Genomic DNA, 17618 nt, shown 5'->3' on the forward strand with positions numbered 1-17618 from the left:
CGTCTTAGATGCCTGCTTCTCTGCTGTAACAAAACAACTGCAAACTGGTGCATTGGAAAGAACATAGGCTTTGGGGTGAGATAGACCTGGGTTCAGTTCTTGGCACTGTCAGTTTTTAGCTGTGGGAGCTTCGGTGACCCCTCTGAATTTTATTTTCTCATCTGTAAAAGGTAGGCAATGGTACCTCCCAGCGCCGTGCTGAGGAATCACGTGCCAATGCAAGTAAGAGCCTTAGCATTCTACAGGCCATCAGAAAATAGTGGCTGCTCATGTTAGTTCGAATAGAGGCTCCAGGTGCTCACATGTAGATCTGGAGCCCAGTGTTCAGGGTGCTAGAGGTGGGGTGCCTTTCCTGGGCAGGGTGGGACCCATGGCTAATGGGTTAGCCTTCTGAGGAGGTGTGTTTGCATTTCCTAGATTCAGACTCCATACCTGGGACATGGATGTTCCCAACTTGTTCTCTTTTCCCTTTCTTGTAGGCTCCCAGGCCAGTGCCAGTACTTGGGCTTGCCGGTGGCGGATTACTTCAAGCAGTGGATTAATCTGAAAAAGGTACTGTGTCTGAGCCCCATTCGGGTGCTTCCTCTGGGACTCCTGTACCTTAGATCCCCTCCCCCCTTGCTTTCTTTATTCTACACGTCTCTGTTCTCTTTTTGTTGTCACCTTTTTCCTTTTCTTTTTGTTCTCTTTTCTCAACATCCCTCTTCCTCTTTCCTAGCTAACATGCACTGGAAGTGGACCTTTCTGGAAGTGGGGAGCTGTTTGGGGTAGAGTATAACATTGTCCTATGGCGGTGTCATCCAGATGTGCAGAGAAGTCGCAATGAAGGGGACTTTCTCAGTTCTTGCTCAGAACTGCATCACTGGGCTGAGCCGCATTGTCTTTAGGAGAGATGTGGTGCTAGCTGACCCTCTGGGAAAGTATCCTGCTTTGATGTGATCATGAGTGTGGCCTCTGACCATTCTGAGTGGCCCTGGTATCTCCCTCTGGTTGGGAGGTAGAATTGGTTCAGGCTAGCTTTGGTCCTGCTTCGCCCCAGCAGAGCCTTGCTCGTGTGAGAAGGACCGTGGAAGCTAGAGCCCAAATCCCTTGGAGTATGAGGAAGGAGACTGGCTCTAATGCAGCACCAAGTACCTGGGGAGTACGTGCTGGGGCTATGAGCTGAGAGGGAACCCCAAGTGGCTACAAAATTGGGGCCTGGCAGAGAATGTATTACCCAGAAAACTGTACTTTTCTAATATGTGCTATACTTCTCAGGTAAGCAGAAGAAAGGAGGTGTAGAAATAGACTCCTAAGATAGGGATTCCCATCACTCCGTTGGGATGCTTCCTCCCGGAGCCCCAGTCTACTAGAGAGACTCACCCCCATAATTCTCAAGTAAGGGCAACAGCTCTGGAGCAGCCTCAAGAACCCCATGGCGCTGATCAGCTTAGTGACCCCCAGGAAATCAGAGAAGAAAGAAGACACCAGGGGCCAGAGTAGTGGCTCCCAGGGGGGCTTAGAGAAGAGAGAGGTCATTGAAGGGTAAGACTAGGTATTGTAAGGATTTGGGTCATGAGCTGGGCATTCAAGGCAGGTGGAATATGAATCTGAAGAGGAAAGAAGACTTTCCAGGTGAGGGGAGCAGCATGCTTTTGGTGTGTGTGTGGGCTGGAGCTGAGTGAACATGTAGAGGAACAGTAGAGGAGAATGATCCTGGACTTCATTCCGTCCATCTCAGGGCAGCCATTCTTTGTGGTATCATTTGTGAACTCCTTTGCTTTCCCCTGGTACTCAGGTCCTTTACCCTTGGTCCTTGTTTATATTTTGACCTTCACCCACCTCTCCAGCTGACCTCCCTTGGACCTGAGCAGTAGCTACTTACTGCCTTCCATCTGTGGGTGAGGGGCCAGGCTCTGTCCTACCTTCAGGTTTTGGCCTGTGGCCTTACCTCTGCCTGAAGCGCCCCTGGTCACCTTCATAAAGTGCATTTGCTATTCTTGAGGATTCAGCTCAGGCATCATCTCTTCTGAGAGGTCAGCAGTCAGTCTCTAGTCTTGAGACCCCTTGGCCCTTTGGATATCAGTGACTTTTGAGTATTGAAACGGAGTCCCTCTGTGTTTCCTCACAGACATGTCCATCTGGAGCACGGAGACTGAGGCTGCCTCCTCTCTGTGTCCGAGGCGGCCAGGCCCAAACTAGGTACAGAGTACGTGCTCAGCGAGTAGTGGCTGGCTGGCTGGCTGATCTTTGAGAGCTGGCTCCACAGGCCCTCTCACACAGGGCTTGGCGGGGCTCTGCACAGGGGTGTGGCTGGGTCTGCACTCCTGAAAGACAGCGTGCCAGCTGTCAGCGCACATCTGAGGCTGCTTGCTGGCCTCAGCAAATGCAATGTGAAGGCCCGGCCAGGCGAAGCGGGCACTGACCATGAACAATTGCTCTGTGAAGTTCACTAGACTTTTTGGTGTCCAGATAGGTCCCTGCCTCCAGGTTCCTTGGCAGAGAGGCAGGAAAACAGCTGACCCATGTGTTAACATTGCCAGTCAAGGCTACCTTGATGCTGCTGGGGTTGGAGGCAAGCTGTCCTGAGCCTGTTCAGCGTGGTTCTCTTCGGACTGTGCCAAGCTATAGGAGGGACATGGGCACCAGTGGAAACTGGAGACCCTGTTCCCAGTTGGCCTTGTGATTGTGTTTAGGTAAACTGAGCAGGTCTAGGAAAAACAAGAGTAGCATGAGGCAAGTGGCATTAGAGAGGCCTAATCCCGTCCTCTCTGCCCTCTAGCCACATCATGTTCCAGATGTACCTGAGAGCCCAGCAGGAGAGATGACTCAGTTCCAGACTTTGGGCCTGTCTTTGCCAGCAGCCATTCCAGACAGAGAGGCTGCAGGGCCCTGGAGGTCCAGGGGCATGTTGATCTTTCTGACCTTTTTACAGCATGAGTTAGTGCAGGCTGCACAAAGATTCCTGCTCCCTTAAAAATAGTAACAATAAGAGCCAACCAGAGAGGTCGTCGCCAGGGTTGCGTGGGTATTGTGCAACGTATTACTCCGTGCCCTTCTTTCCCCTTGTGTGACCAGGCCCTGACTGTCTCCAGGGCCCTCTTCTGTCCTTGATCTGACTCTTTCCTCCCCACTTCCCTTCCTTTTCCTCTCCTCCTCAACTCCACAAGCAGAACTTTACCCGTGGAAAAAGTAGAAGGGGAGGGGTCGTGGTCTGTTTGGGTGCCAAGACTTAGCCATTGAGCGAACTGGGACTGAATTCACCATCCCCATTTCCTAAAGCCTCTCCTGTCCAGAAATGGTGTGCACTGCATCAGGGAAGAGCAGGTTCTCAGTGGCCAGGCTGCCACACTGCCCGCCTCCACCCACTTCCCCTGTAGCAGACTGAAGCAAGCCAGTGTTTGCTGACATTTGGAGTGTCATTGAATGATCTTACACTCTTATTGAACTGTCAGCTTAGAGAAGACTTGGGGCCCTGCTCCCAGCTCCCTCCAGGAGGTCAGAGCTGTCACTGAGGAGCCAGAAGAACACACACACACACACACACACACACAGGTGCATGAATATACACGTGTTTACTCAAGTGAATGAATATACCCAAGTAGGCATATCCAAAATTGTATGTATGTTTCCATTCATACATATGGGTATAAATACATAGTCACATATTCACCCTCAGAAATATATAGAAATATAACACAGGCACGAATGTTTATACATTACATACATATTCATAAAGCATGAAGACATGTGAAAATATATATATAAACATACACATCTTCATCAGTAAACACACATTGTTGAGTGCCCTCTGTGTTCCAGGTACTGTACTAGGCCTGGAGATACAACAGAAAAGATGAATATTAAATAATTCTAATTGCATTGTAACACTGCTAAGTTCCAGAGTCATGGCATCATTTCATAAGGGGGCCTGACTTAGGGAGGCAAAGAATGGTTCCCCGAGGAAGGGTGTCTAAGCTGAGATCTGAAGGATGAGTAGGAATTCACTAACAAGCATGTGGCAAGGCCCTGAGGTAAGGAGAAGCCTGGGAGCTTCATGGAACTAGAATGTGAGTTCCATGAAAGTGGAGAATTTTTGTCTCCTCTGTTCCCACTGTTCTGTCCTCATCACTTTGAATAGTTCCTGGCACACAGTGATGTTTAGTCATTATTTGTTGAATGAATGACTGCCTGGAGCATAGTGAATGTGGGGAAGAGGGGAGAGTGGTGAGGGATGAAGCTGGAGGGGGAGGCCACACTTGAGATTTTGATCCTTATCCTTAGGGTAAGGGGAAGCTATTAAAGGCTACTAAACGTAGGAGAGGTGTGGATTTTGAAAAAGCTCTTTCTGGCTACAGAATAGAGAGAGCTGAGTGTTGATATGGGGGGATCAGTATTGGTTTTTCTTGATGGGTCTGTAGTTGGCATCTTGGGGTGGGAGAAATTATGGACAACATTGCTGAACTTTTAGCATTCTTGTCCTGCTAATAGTGCCTTGCTCCAAGTCGTTGCTCCTACCAAAAGTACTCCGTCCCCACCATATGCACATACATTTCCAGTGGCCCAGACAAGGGTGGGAGTGGGGAGGTCCTGTCCCTGGTTGAGAACCACAGAATTAGACCATTGCTACAGTCCAGGTAAAAGACGATAGTCACCTGGATTGAACTGATAGGAGTGGAAATGTAGAGAAATGGATTGATTCTAGAGCGTTAAATGGTACAGTCAGTTCTGTTATAATGCAACATAGACCGTCTTAAAAATCACCGTGCTATGAAAAGTTGTAATAAAAAGTTGCAATAAAATGGGGTTAGGAGCACAATACTCAAAAACTTCATCAGTGACGTATGAAAAAAGATAGGAACCTAATAAAAATGGTAGCATAATTTTACACATGTTAAATGGCTAAGAAATACATAAATACTACAAAAGATATGGCACTCTACCTTGAAAAAACCATGAGGTTTGCTTGGCAATAGGCATGAGAAAGGTTGTAGCTTGTGAGTTATTGCGAAGTGGTAGAAGGAGAGTTCTCTGGAATTGGTTGGAAAGTTGTAGCCAGATGGATGCAGCTTATGACACATGTAGTGTTCCAGGAAGCTACGATACATTTGAAGTGTAAGCATCTGTGCATTCTGCATATTCTTAAACAGCTCTCTTCAGCTGGGTATACTTTCCTGTGCCTGTCTGGTATTGATTATGGACAAGATCACACATAAACAAAGGTAAAATTCGCATTCTGCTAGACTGTTTCCTAATACATTGACTGCATTGAAATGAATGTGCTCTTGCAAAATGGGTATTATAGCAGAACAGACTGTACAATGGACAGGAAAGAGTGACTGATTGGCTGTGACGGTTGATGATGAAGGAGGAAGCCACAATGACTCTTAAGGTTTATGATTTGAGCAACTGGATGAAATGGAAGGAGGAGAAGTTTGGGGATTAGAGGAGAAGATCAATTGGGACACATAGAATTTAGATGCTTTCAGATGTTCTTGTGAAACTACAGAGTAGTTGAATATATAGGTCTGGGGCTCAGGGATAGGGTCTGAATAAGAGTTACGGATTCAGGTGAGTTTTTGGTGTAGGAATGCTCACCGAAGCCATGGGAGTGTAGAATATACAGTGCGAGAAGAAAAGAGGGCCTAGGATGAGCACTGAGAAACGCCAGTACTTAATAGAGGAGAAAGAGTCAGACTAGAGGAGTGGTCACTGATAGTAGTGGTAAAAATTCTCATTTATTGATTGCATTTTGTGTGCTCTACCTGTATTGTCCATTATAGTTGCCAATTTTTTTTCATTTTAAAAGTTTAGTTAACTTATATGTAAATAAACTTTCTTGAAGAACTTCTTTTAAGTATATTTAGAACAACCTATATTGGTGAGTTTACATTTTCAACTGTTAGCTGCTTAAAATCTAAATAGAGATCTAATATTTCTAATGAAGATTTAGCATCTGAATTGATATATATATATTTTTAAGATTTTATTTATTTATTTGACAGAGATCACAAGTAGTCAGAGAGGCAGGCAGAGAGAGAGAGAGGAGGAAGTGGGCTCCCCGCCGAGCAGAGAGCCCGATGCAGGGCTTGATCCCAGGACTCTGGCATCATGACCTGAGCCGAAGGCAGAGGCTTTAACCCACTGAGCCACCCAGGCACCCCTGAATTGATATACATTTTAAGTATAAGTTACATACTTAAATACAAAATGGTTTATTAATTGTTCATTAGTAATTTTTATATTGATTACTTCTTGAAGTAATCTGTTATTATTTGCGTATCTCTATTTTTCATGTTTTAAGGTTGAGAAAACAGGTACTACCTTGTTGAGAAAACAAGGGAGTTAGGATGCAATTTGCTCAGTGTCCCACATTGATACCTGGTAGGGGTAGAAGTGAAATTTAGTTTTGCCTAACCTTTTGTGCTAAAGAGAGGGTAAAAATGAGAGAGTAAAGAGTGGCAGAGAAGGGGTAGACCAGATGTGGTGCCACAAAAGCCACAGAAACAAAACAATTTTCAGAACAAGAGGACCAGTCGGCTCGCAGGGTTCAGAAAGACTGAACCCTGAGCGCCTGGGACAGAAGGGCTCGGCGACCTTGGTAAAAATGATGGTGTGAGAGGACCTGGAGCCAAATTGGACCGAATTGGGGAGTAAATGAGCTGACAGAGATATTTTAACCTTTTCAGAAACATAGCTTTGAAGGAGAGAGAAAGGACGAGAACTGTGATGGGGCAAGCGTGGGGTTGAAGCAGGTGGTGTGTCCTAAGATGGGAGATGTGCTTGGTTGTAGGCACCGTTAGAGAAGGAAAGTTTAAAAATACAGGAGTGAGAGAGGTCTCTGAGACGAAGAGGAGAAGGTGGGGTGGAGAAAAGGATGGAAATCGGCTCTCTGCAGGAGGAAGACCGTTCTTCTGCCAAGAGGCGGGGGAGGGGAAGGTGGGTGCGGTAGAGGTAGAAGGCATGTGGATTTGACGGCAAGGTGAAGTAATTCCCATCTGGTGGTTCATTTCCCCTATGAAGTAGATGAGCCACTTGCTAATAGTGGAGGACTGGGAAGGTTTGTAGAAAGTGGAAAGGATTGCTGTAGTTTTAGTAAAGAGTAAAGAGTAGAAATGCGAGCCAGTCTCTGCCTGCTTGTGTGTACTATCTCTCTCTCTGACAAATAAATAAAATCTTTAAAAAAAAAAAAAAAAAGAAGTGTGAGCCAGCTTGAGAAACAGAGTAGGATTTCTAGGCAGTGTTGAGGGTCTCTTCGAGGTTGATGGCATTCATCCATGGTGGAACCACTCTCTTCTGCTGTAGGGCTTGTCTTTAGCAGAGCTCAGCTGCCTGGTTGTAGGCATGCCGGCAGCAGACACTTATATTCATCCAGGGTAAAGACTTTCCCAAGGAGTATGATGAAAGGAACAAAGGAGTTGAAAATACTGGCAAGACGGTCGTTGCCAAGATGGACTAGGAGATCTCAGCTGGATACTGAGGAGAGAGAAGATAGCAGGGGGCCTGATGGATATGGAAGAGGTAGCTAGGTCCCAGTAAGGGGAGGAAAGATGTGTCAGGTGTAGTTGAGCCTGCCACATGGAGAGATAAGAGATTATGGTTAGCATAGGATGTGTGATTTAGTGATTTCAGACATGGGGCAGTTCTCCATGTTGGCAAGTTCCAAGGTGTGCCCATGGGAGTGAGTAGTTAAGATTGGGGGGAGGAACAAGAGGTTAACAAAGGGATAGGTCAGATGCGACTTCCATAAAGAAGTGAGTATGTGGACTCAGACACACACACACACACACACACACACACACACACACACATAATGTATATATTCTCTCTGCATATGTATGGACGCAGAGGGGTAAATGTATATACAAAGATATGCCCGCATGTATGCATATATAGTTCGCATACATTCAGACCAAGCCAGGTAGGTGCGTGCACATATGCTCACAAATGGAATTCCCTCTGGGCCTGTTTAGACAGGTTTTGGGGGAAGCAAGCAGGTGTCTTAGGAGGATACTGAGCATTGACAGACAGGGCTCAACCAGTCACGCTCAGAAGTTGTAGGGAGGAGGTCACCTAGAATTTAACAGACCCAGATGTGCCAGAGTGTGAAGACTGTTGTTCCACTTTGCCTGTGCCATCTGTACTCTCCGCCCTGCTGTAATTTCTGGGTGCTCTGAAGGGGGTGGGGTTGGGGCCAGCTGTGAAAGAGAGAATAAGAGGGGGAGACCTTTTTGGGTCTCTCCAAGAAGCATTTCTGTCTCCCCCTCCCCTGAGAGTGGACAGCAGGAGAGACTGCTGAAGGAAAGGTTGGTGTCTACGATTGAGCACGACTTTTCCTGACCTTGGAGCATTCAGAGTCCCAATCAGTGCAGTAATAAATTAAGGGCTTATGGAGGAATAAATTCTTGGCCTTAATGAAGTTCTTTGCTGGGGGCCATAGGCAGGTCAGCAGGTCGGAGTGATGCGGATTGGAGGCCCCCATGAGTAGGCTCAGCTAGCTGGGAAGCCATCAGGAGTGAAAAGATCTGAAACTCTGTTGGTCAGGTCACTATTTTGGAGCTCTGGGAATTAAGCTGCTCAAGTGATAGGCAGCCTGACAGAGGCTGGGACTCTATAGAATGGTGGCTACATGGTGCCTCCTGCAGAGTCCCTCCATTGGGGTTATTCACAAGCTAATTTGGAAAAAACAGACCAAACAGAACTGAAAACTGAGAGAGGGGTATGAAAATCTAGGGGCCCTGCAAGGTGTTTTATTTTGGAGGGCCGAGAGGGTTTGCATCAAGACAGATGCTTCTGGACCATTCGGTGGTCAGAACCAGATGTGCTAGGGTCCAGGTCTTTGGCATCATCCAAAGTACAGAGCATTGTGTGGGGCAGTTATGGGCCACTATCCTGGTGGGAGCCAGCTCTGAGGCCAGGGCCTCTGGCTGTGTTGGGGAAGAAATATGTACACAGAGGACAGGACACAGAGCACCAGGTGTAAATGAGGGAGAAGTGGGGGCACAGGCATGGGACAAGGAGGGGGTGAGTGAGAAAACAACCTGGAGCTCTTGCTGCTGGGTTTGATGCTGAAGCCCTGGGAGGAGCCAGTCTTGGGAGCTGGAGGCTCCTGGATTGTAGAGCTGAAACTAGAACCCAGGCCTCAAGACTCCATGTGCTGAGCTCTTTCTCCTTTCATCCCACCCTCTGCAATGTCTGCCCTTGGGCATGAGTTCTTGGGATGTGGTCCAGAAGTAGCAGAGGGAACAGTGCTGTGTTTGGAATCAGGGGCAGCTGGAGCTGGAGAGAATGTCTCCTTTCTTCGCATCTCCCTGCCCCCATGGTGTAGTGCCCTGCCCGGCTTTTCCTTTAAATATGTCTTACAGCTGTCTGAACTCTGAAATTTCTTTCACTCCTTCCCTCGCCTTGTTAACATGTGTTGCCTTTGGGGTAATCAGGGAAAAAATATTATGTCCTTTTACAATTACCGGGTTTTGGAATATTAAAATGTCTCGCTGCATCGGCACTGTTATTTTGATTGGTATTCTAACCTTTGACTAGCCCATAAAGCGCGCCGCTCCTGAAGCCAATATTGCAGGACTGAAATTTAATTCCGAAATGATTCCAGATAATAGGGAGACAGATAATATATGCATGAAGGATATTATGTTTGGACTAACTGCAGCAGGGCCAGGGCTGGGGAGCTGAATAATAGCCCAGAGTGAGTTATAATCTGTGGGACAGAAATGCCTTACTGTCAGGGCCAGGAGAGGAACTCTTAAATCAAAGGCACAGGAAAGGGTGCGATTGCAGTGTGCTTGTTTTGACAGGAAAAGCACTGGAGCCAAGAGGGTAGGTATGGAAAGCTGTGGCCCATCCTTTCTCTTGAGCAAAATACCCAGGGCCCTTTGCAGCATCCCTAGCTTCGTCTCTCCTGTCCCTCTAACATTCTGACCATATCAAACTTATTGCCACTCTTCAAATACACTCTTCAAAGGGACTGTTTCACTTCCCTTTGCTCATTCTGTTCCCTTTGCCTACCTTGCCTTTCCCTTTTTAGTATGTTGAGAAAACTCCTGTTCATCCTTCAAAACCCTCTTCTGTGAAGGCTTCTCTGACCTGACCCCTGGTAGAAATAGTCAATCACCTCCTCCTTTGGATGGTTTCACACTTTATAATGAGTATATCACATGCTCTTGCAATTATCTGCTCACACGTTTGTATTTCCTAGTAGACTGTGAGCACTTTGAGGCCTACATGCCACCCATCTCTGTATTTCTGGTGCTCAGCACTGGATGGGACACACACTGGGCATCAACAAGAACTACTTGAAGCCACACTGAATATAGGGCTGGACTAATGAGCTCAGGAGTCCATGCCTAGTCCCCTGCCAGATCTCTCAGACAAATAGGCTTAGAGAAGTTAAGTAACCTGTCTGAGGGCACATAGCCAGGAAGAGGTAAAGCTAGGATTTGAGCCTGGATGAAGTGCTCTTTCCCCTGACCGTATAACTTAGGCAGGTGGGCAGGGAAGGAGTTGGAAGCCAGAGTTGAAAAGACAGACTCATTTCTTTGACTCCTTCCTTCCTTTCCTAGCTCCAGACTTGAGTCCCCTTTACTAGGGACTTTGAAGGGATTGTGCCTCCTGTCACTGCTAAGGACCTTTGGACAGTTACTCCATACAAAAGACACTTCTCTACTGTGTGCTTGTAACTAAGGATGGGGAAAAGTGCCTTGACAAAGTGCCTGCCTGTGGTTGCAGAGAGCTCTTAAGTTGGTAAGCAGGCAGAGTACCTGGAGCTCTTAGTAATGTTGGAAAACTTCACAGGCATTCTTCCTCTCCCACCGCCCTCAGCACTTGGTGGAACTGATGTTTTGGGTGTTTAAAGATAAGATAAGGAAAGTACTAATGGAAAAAGCTACAGTGAATGAATTTGTATTGTTAATTACAACCCTATCTGCATAAACCTACCTAAACACCAGGCCTGGCTATATGTGGAATGAACCCTTCACTTAGTCTTCAGGTGATGCTTGGTCTGGACACTGGTCCCTGGGGATGTTGCTCACAGGCTGGAGACCATTAGTGCAAGAAAAGGAGCTTTAGAATCAGATGAGTCTGGCTCAGACTTCTAACATTGCTCCCAACTAGCTATGTGATCTGAAGCAAATTTCTGAACCTCCCTGAATAACCACAGAAGCAGGCTCCAGAGTCCGGTAGGCTTGATTTAGAATCTTGACTGCACTTACTAGTTGTGGGGCTTCAGGAAAGTCGCTTCTTTAAGCTTCAGTATCATTCTTTATAGAAGAAGAAAAACAATACCATCACTCCTAGAGTTGTCCTGGACATGAAGTGTCCTCCCCTGTCCTCATACTGACCAGTAGGACCGAGGTGACTAGACATGGGGGTAAAGGAGAGAGGAGCTCAAGGCAGACTTTGTGCGTAGGAGCTAGGAGAAAGAGGCCCCCTGGCAGAATTCATGGGGGTACAGAGAGGAGGAGCCTCATGCCGTCTGTGGACGAGCTCACCCTGAGTGTGAAGGTAGTGAACGGAGCTGTCTATCTCCTCTTCCTGGTTCCAGCTGCCATCAGCATGGCTGGTGTACAGTGGAGTGCATGGTCACATTTACCTTCAGATGATCCCTGGCTCTGTCATTACCTGCCTTATGACCTTAAGTTACTTCCCTTCTCAGAATCTTGGTTTCCTGCTTTGTAAATAAAGTAGAGGTAATTAATAAAAATGAAGAGGTACTGGTCTAAATGCTTTATATGAATTAAGTCCCTAATCCCCCATTCTAAGAGCTAAGCACTGGTATTGGCATCTTACAGATGAGGGGAAGGAGATCCAGAGAGGCCGAGCACCTGGCACAGGGTTCACCTGCTAATGAGAGCCGGAGCAGCCTCCGAGTCTAGGTGGCAGGCTCCGAGACTGTGCTCTTACTGCTCTGTTGCCTCCAGCCCAGAGGAGGGAGGAATCGTTTTCATCTGGGGGCAGGAGAGAAAATCAACAAAGATTTCACGGGAATATTTGACTTGGGTCTTGAAAGTGTTGGGGAGATAGGGTGGGAAGGGCATTCCAGGTGGAGGCAGCAATGTCCACAGAGGCCTGGAGGAGTGCAGCAACTTGCCGGATTGGGGAACTGCAAAGTAGTTTACAGGGTTTTTAAGCTACTGATGTGGGCCAGCCATGTTATGCCTTCTCCCAGAGAAGGTGGGAGAGTGAGGACAGGAAGGTACCATTGCCCAGTGTCTCGGTGGAGCCAGCCTAAGCTTCCTTCTAAGAATGTGGCAGTAGCTCCAGAAAAATGCCACGTTTATGTCCACGTGTGGGAAGAAAGAGTCCACGGGCCCAGGATAGCAGGATGGGAAAGAGGGCACAATGCCTTGTAGCATTATCAGCTCTGGGCAGTCTGACACTGCTGCGCCAGAGGACCTCCATATCCTTCCAGTAGAAGGTGGCAGATTACAGTGAGGAACCGGGGTGCCTGGTGGCTCAGTTACTTATGGATCCAACTCTTGCTTCTGGCTCAGGTCAGGATTTTAGGGTTGTGAGATCAAGCCCCGCCTCCACGCCCTGCTTAAGATACTCTCTCTTGCTCTTCCTCTGCCGCCTCCCCACTCTCTCTCCCTTGCTTAAAAAAAAAGCAATACAGTGTAAGGAATCAATTAGGTGATGTGTGTAAAGCTTTTAGCATGTGCTGGCACTTCGTGTGTGATTGGCTAACCTAGCACACTCGCAGCTAAGGGGCCAGCCTGCCTTGTTCTGCCTTCCCTATGAGTGTAGCCACAAGGGGAGATGGAACGAATGAGGGAGTCCACTCAAGGCAGCTGGGATTCCTTCTCCCTCCATGAGGGAGCAAGCAACTCTGCCCTGGAGTTGCTTGCAGTGGCCTCCATGGCAGATCTTTGCAATGAGGCCCACCTCATGGTCTGCCTCTTGCTGGCTGTGGCTCAGAGTCTGTGTCCTGACAGGTGATGCCACCTCTATCTCCTGGTCCCACTCTGTAGCTCCTCTGTCTGTCTCTTGTGTCTTTGAGGAAGTGAATCCGGAGAATAAGGGAGCTCTCCTGGATCTGTGTGGGGCTTGGATTTAAGCCTAGGCATCCCGACTATCGGCCTGCACTGCAACCCTCAGGCTACCCTCAAGGTTATTTTGCACTGTAACCCCCCAAGGGCCATGCCTCTTGGTTATTTTATGTGGCCTGGTCTGTCCCTGTGCAGGACCATGAGCCGCTCAAGCATAGGGACTAGATCTCATTCTTGAATCCATCAGAATTCTCGACCCACAGAGCTAGGCCAACAGAGGGGATGTCAGGAAGACCCTGTGGAAGAGCTGAGGGCCGCTAGGGAGAGAGGCGAGGCGAGGGAGAGGTTGACTCATCTACACTCTGTTGATAAGTCTGAGAGAAGTAAGGGAACTGAGTTACTCTGCCTTCTCCCAAGTTTTTGTTTTGTTTCATTTTTTTTTTCTTTTTGTGTTTTGTTTTGCTTTGTTGTTATTGTTACTGCTACTCTGGAACCAAAAGGAGTTACAGAAAAGGAGAGAAAAGGATAAGGAGACTTTCTTGAAGGCAGGAGGCACAGCCCTGTCTGCCTCCCTTGTCCCTCCCCAGTTGCCCTGCTGCCACTCTGGAAAAGCAGGGCTGACCACATCTGTCAGTGTCAATAACAGAGCACCAATGTTCGGAGCCCCAGCTGGTGCCAACCTCGGTACTCGGTGCCTTACATATGTTCATTCGTTTCATCTTCACAACTATACAGCAAGGGAGGGCTGTTGTTCCTGTGCTATGGGTGCTGAAGTAGAGACTCAGAGAAACTAAGCTTGCCCAAGGCCCCATGACCAGGATGTAAATTCAGCTTCTCTCCTTTAATGGCTTCTTTCTTGTCACTTGTCCTGTAACAGATACCACCTAAAGGCATTTCCTCTGGTCTGGCCTGGTTGGAACAGGGCAAACACATAACCAGCCATTACTAGTTGTATGGTCAGTGAAAGGCAGTGACTGGGGGAGGATAGGGATTGGCCTCATGATCGAGGTCTCTTGAGAGTGGCACTTACTTAATGGGGATCTTTCTGTGTGTGTATGGGGTGTGCCCAGGTGTACGTGGATATCTATCTGTATTTAAAGAATTGTATTGGTCCATGTGGGAGGCTTGTGTCTGTGTATACTCGGGTACTTGCACATGCCCACATGTAGGGGTATGGAAAGGGTGTAAATATGGGTTCTGTGGCAATACATGTGCACCTGAAGGTGAACAGATGAGGCCCTTATCTCTGGAGGACAGCATGGAACAATACAATGACTCCTGGGCTGAACTTGAAGCTGGAAGATTAAAGACATGGGCTCTGGTGTTGGGTCACTTGCCTTTTCTGAGCCCGTAGTTTCCTCATCTAACAAATAAGGGGGCCAGGGAAGGCAGTCTCTTCTGCCTTTGTTTCCTCTTTTTTGTTCTCAGTAAAAAATGAGACAGATGTAAGGAAGGTGAGAGAAATTTCCCTTAAACCCGTACCTACTTTGATCTCCAGCCTTGGGACTGTTCCACTATCCCACTAGGAGAAGTTGAGGGTCCAGGGAAGGCAGAGCATTGCCTGGCATCAGCTCAGAAGGGCTGGGGCTTGGGTATCGGATAGCTGGTCCTGTCACAGTTTGGGATGGCCTGGACTAGAGTTGAGTGCTGTGGAGGCTTTGGACTTCTCCATGAGAACATGGGGTGAGGTGAAGCTTGTTGTCTCCCTGCTTCTTTGCAGGGGTGGTGGGAAGGGGGCCTCTTGATACCTTTAAAGGCAGGGTGCAGCCCAGGCCTTTCCTCTGGCCTTTGATCCCCATTGTTGATTGTCCTGGCAGGTGCAGAGTGACAGTCAGGTAGAGACCAGAACAAAGAGCTGGATATGTGTTCACCTTCATATGGAACTTGCTGGTTCAACCCAAAGCCTTTGTGTGAGCTCACTTGGCCTGCTATCAGCTCTTTTGGGGGAAGAGTGGCTTAGGGTTGGGTGCTTTAATTTCCCCTGACTGATTCCTCAAAGCTGATTTGGGTGGCTTCGAAATATGGGACCTTTGGCCATCTCAGTCTTCAGATGGGATTATAGCAGGGTTTTGTCTATTCTGTCCCATGAATTAGCCACCAGCTCCCTGAAATTTCTGAAATTGACTGGCTGGGTGGTCACTAGAGAAGGAACAGGCATTGTGTAGACTCACAGTGAGGTGTCCTCGGTGCTGGGAGGACGTTTGTCTGTAAGCTAAGCTTAGATCAGCCTGAACCTAGTGACCTGTGCCCTGCCTGCGCCAGGACCTCTACATTCACATTGAGCCACCAGTCACTCTCTAAAGCCCTGTGTATCGGGCATTTAGACTCTGAGATGAATCAGGTCTAGTCTTTACCTATACAGGGCTCCCAGTCTGGCAGGGAAAATGGGGAAATATACAATAGAGGTAGTTAAGTACAATAATAGGAATTATGTGTATGGTATGTTTAGGTGTGCTTTTAAAAATAATTTATTTTGAATTCAGCTTTGTATGAGTTAGAATGCACAAGAGAGAGAATCCATGTAGGCATGTCTTTGTGTTTATATGTCCCTTGCCTGTGTGACTCAGTAAGCTCAGAGCTACCCAGGTGAGCTCATCCCAGCTGCATCTGGGCCAGTGACTTTTCAGGGCCTTAATGCAGGGCTCCAAGAGACGCTAGGCTGCCCTACGTGGTAAAGAGGAGTGGTCCTTCTGGGAAGATGAGGTCCAGGCTAGCTGCTTGGGAAGTACTTCTGAATGGGTGCAGACAGCTGTGGCTGTGAGTGCATGGGCATGAGCCCAAGTGTGCATAGGGCAGCAGCCAGGGGTCCGTCTTCAGCACCACGACCAGGGCTTATGGCACTAGGCCTGGGCTTTGCACCTACTTGGCTGCTGGCAGGAGGACAGGCTGCCGGCAGATCCCAGGGCAACCCTGAGGCCTCCCCAGTGGTGTGTTTGCTGTGCCTAATTACCCAGCAGTTGTTTAACTATGCAAGCTGCATGCCTGCCTTTATTGCGCTGTGATTGCCGAGCTGCCTATGGGGAGTGTCATAAAAAGATATAAAATGCCCATTATCTGTCTGACGCCCTCCTCCTGGACTGTGGGTGTTTGTGTTTTATTTTATTTTTATGGCTCAAGGGAAGCTCTGCAGGAAGGAAAGGGAGGGAAGAACAGGGAGGGGTGGGGGAGGCCCTACAGGAATTGGGGGCTGGGAGACTGAGGAGCCCCCTTCATACTGTGGTCAGCCGTGAGCTGAAGGGCTCTCCTGACCAGAGGAGAGAAGTGGAAATGGCAGATCTCTGGGGTCAGGACAGGTGCTCAGGAAGTAAGGCCAGACCTTCTCCTCCTCATCTACCCACAGCTTATGTTCCCACCTTACGTCTGTGCTGGCCCCCGCCCTGCTTGGGGACCTTGGGTGCAGGGTAGTTTGCAGAGGATTCTGTGAATTCCCACTCAGGTCCTCATGGGCTTTGATAACTGGAATTGCCTGCTAGCTTCCTAGAGCACATGGCTTGCTGTGGGACAGATACCTTGGGTACCACCACCTGCTCCTGAAGCCTTGTACCCCGATAGCTTCAGCTCCCCTTTTTTTGTCGGCCACTGCAGCTTGTTTATGCCACACCTATCCAAGAGTCACTGCGTCTGAGGGAAACCTCCGAGACCAGGAGAGGAGGGGAATTAATACAATTTGAACACTTGCCCCATTCCAAACAAACTGTGAGTCACTGAGGCAGAGATCAGACAGGGACCCTGCCCACGAAGAGCTCACACTGCGTAACCAGTGCAGACTTCGCAGTAGATGGTAAATCAGTGTTTGTCAAATGGGACTGGATTCAATATATTCATTCACTTTCATTCAGTAAATGGCTGTTGACCACCTACTAGGTCAGGCACTTTGCCAAGCACTGGGAATAAAATAGCAAGCAAAATAGACAAAATTCCAGCCCTCATTGGTCATTCGAGTTTATTGGGAGAAAAATTGAAGGATTTAAATGCTGGACGTGTGACTCTAGAAACCATGGCCTCTCACCTGTGACATGTTTTTTCCCATGCCTAAACCATCAAAGCCCAAGCTATTCCTGTACTACTCTTCTTGAAAAATCTTGACTGCTAGGTACAGTACAAGCTCTCTAGCCTACCTCTTGAAACTCCTTTGGGTTTTTAGCTGTACGAAGATGGCCTGCATGGTCACTCACAGGCCTTATTCATACTTGTGTTCTATTTATCTAGAATGCCCTTTGCTGCATTTCTGCCTCGTGAACTTCTACCTACCCTTCAAGACCTAACCCCTTTATGTGCTCTTTGAAGACTTGTTGTGTTTCCCATTGGCAACTTCCTGCTCTTTCACACACCTATTCATTAAGTGCCTATGTACTGTGGTAGAGCTTTCTGGCTTTGTTCACTTAGGTGAGCCTGCTGTGGGTTCTTGGCACTTCTTCTGTGGTAGTGTACTAAAAAAAAAAAAGTTTTGTTGAGCTGTAATTCACATACCATACAATTTACCCACTTAGAGTGTACCAGTCTTAGTATATTCCTAGGGTTGTGTAGCCATCATCCCTGTCTGAGTTTAGGACATTTTTGCCCCCCACACTTCCCATTTCCCCAAAATGCCCCTGCCCTAGCCAACCACTAATCTATTTTCAGTCTATGAATTTGCCT

The 17618-nt window shown here is 47.8% G+C and overlaps 1 protein-coding gene across 11 annotated transcripts in view; it reads left to right on the top strand.

Moving 5' to 3' along the window:
* Positions 1 to 17618, top strand: part of ERI3 (ERI1 exoribonuclease family member 3) — a 125286-nt gene that overhangs the window by 64930 nt on the left and 42738 nt on the right. For 9 of the 11 annotated variants that reach the window (XM_080800345.1, XM_080800342.1, XM_080800341.1 and 6 more), the window contains one exon: positions 480 to 552. In XM_080800345.1, the coding sequence (XP_080656471.1) occupies positions 480 to 552 (73 nt within the window). Of the gene's footprint in view, positions 1 to 479; positions 553 to 718; positions 768 to 17618 lie in introns of all 11 variants that reach the window. The other 2 variants (XM_080800344.1, XM_080800338.1) reach the window with 1 other exon arrangement.

Source organism: Martes martes, assembly GCF_963455335.1.
Source record: "Martes martes genome assembly, chromosome: 4".
In the NCBI taxonomy this organism is placed as follows: domain Eukaryota; kingdom Metazoa; phylum Chordata; class Mammalia; order Carnivora; family Mustelidae; genus Martes; species Martes martes.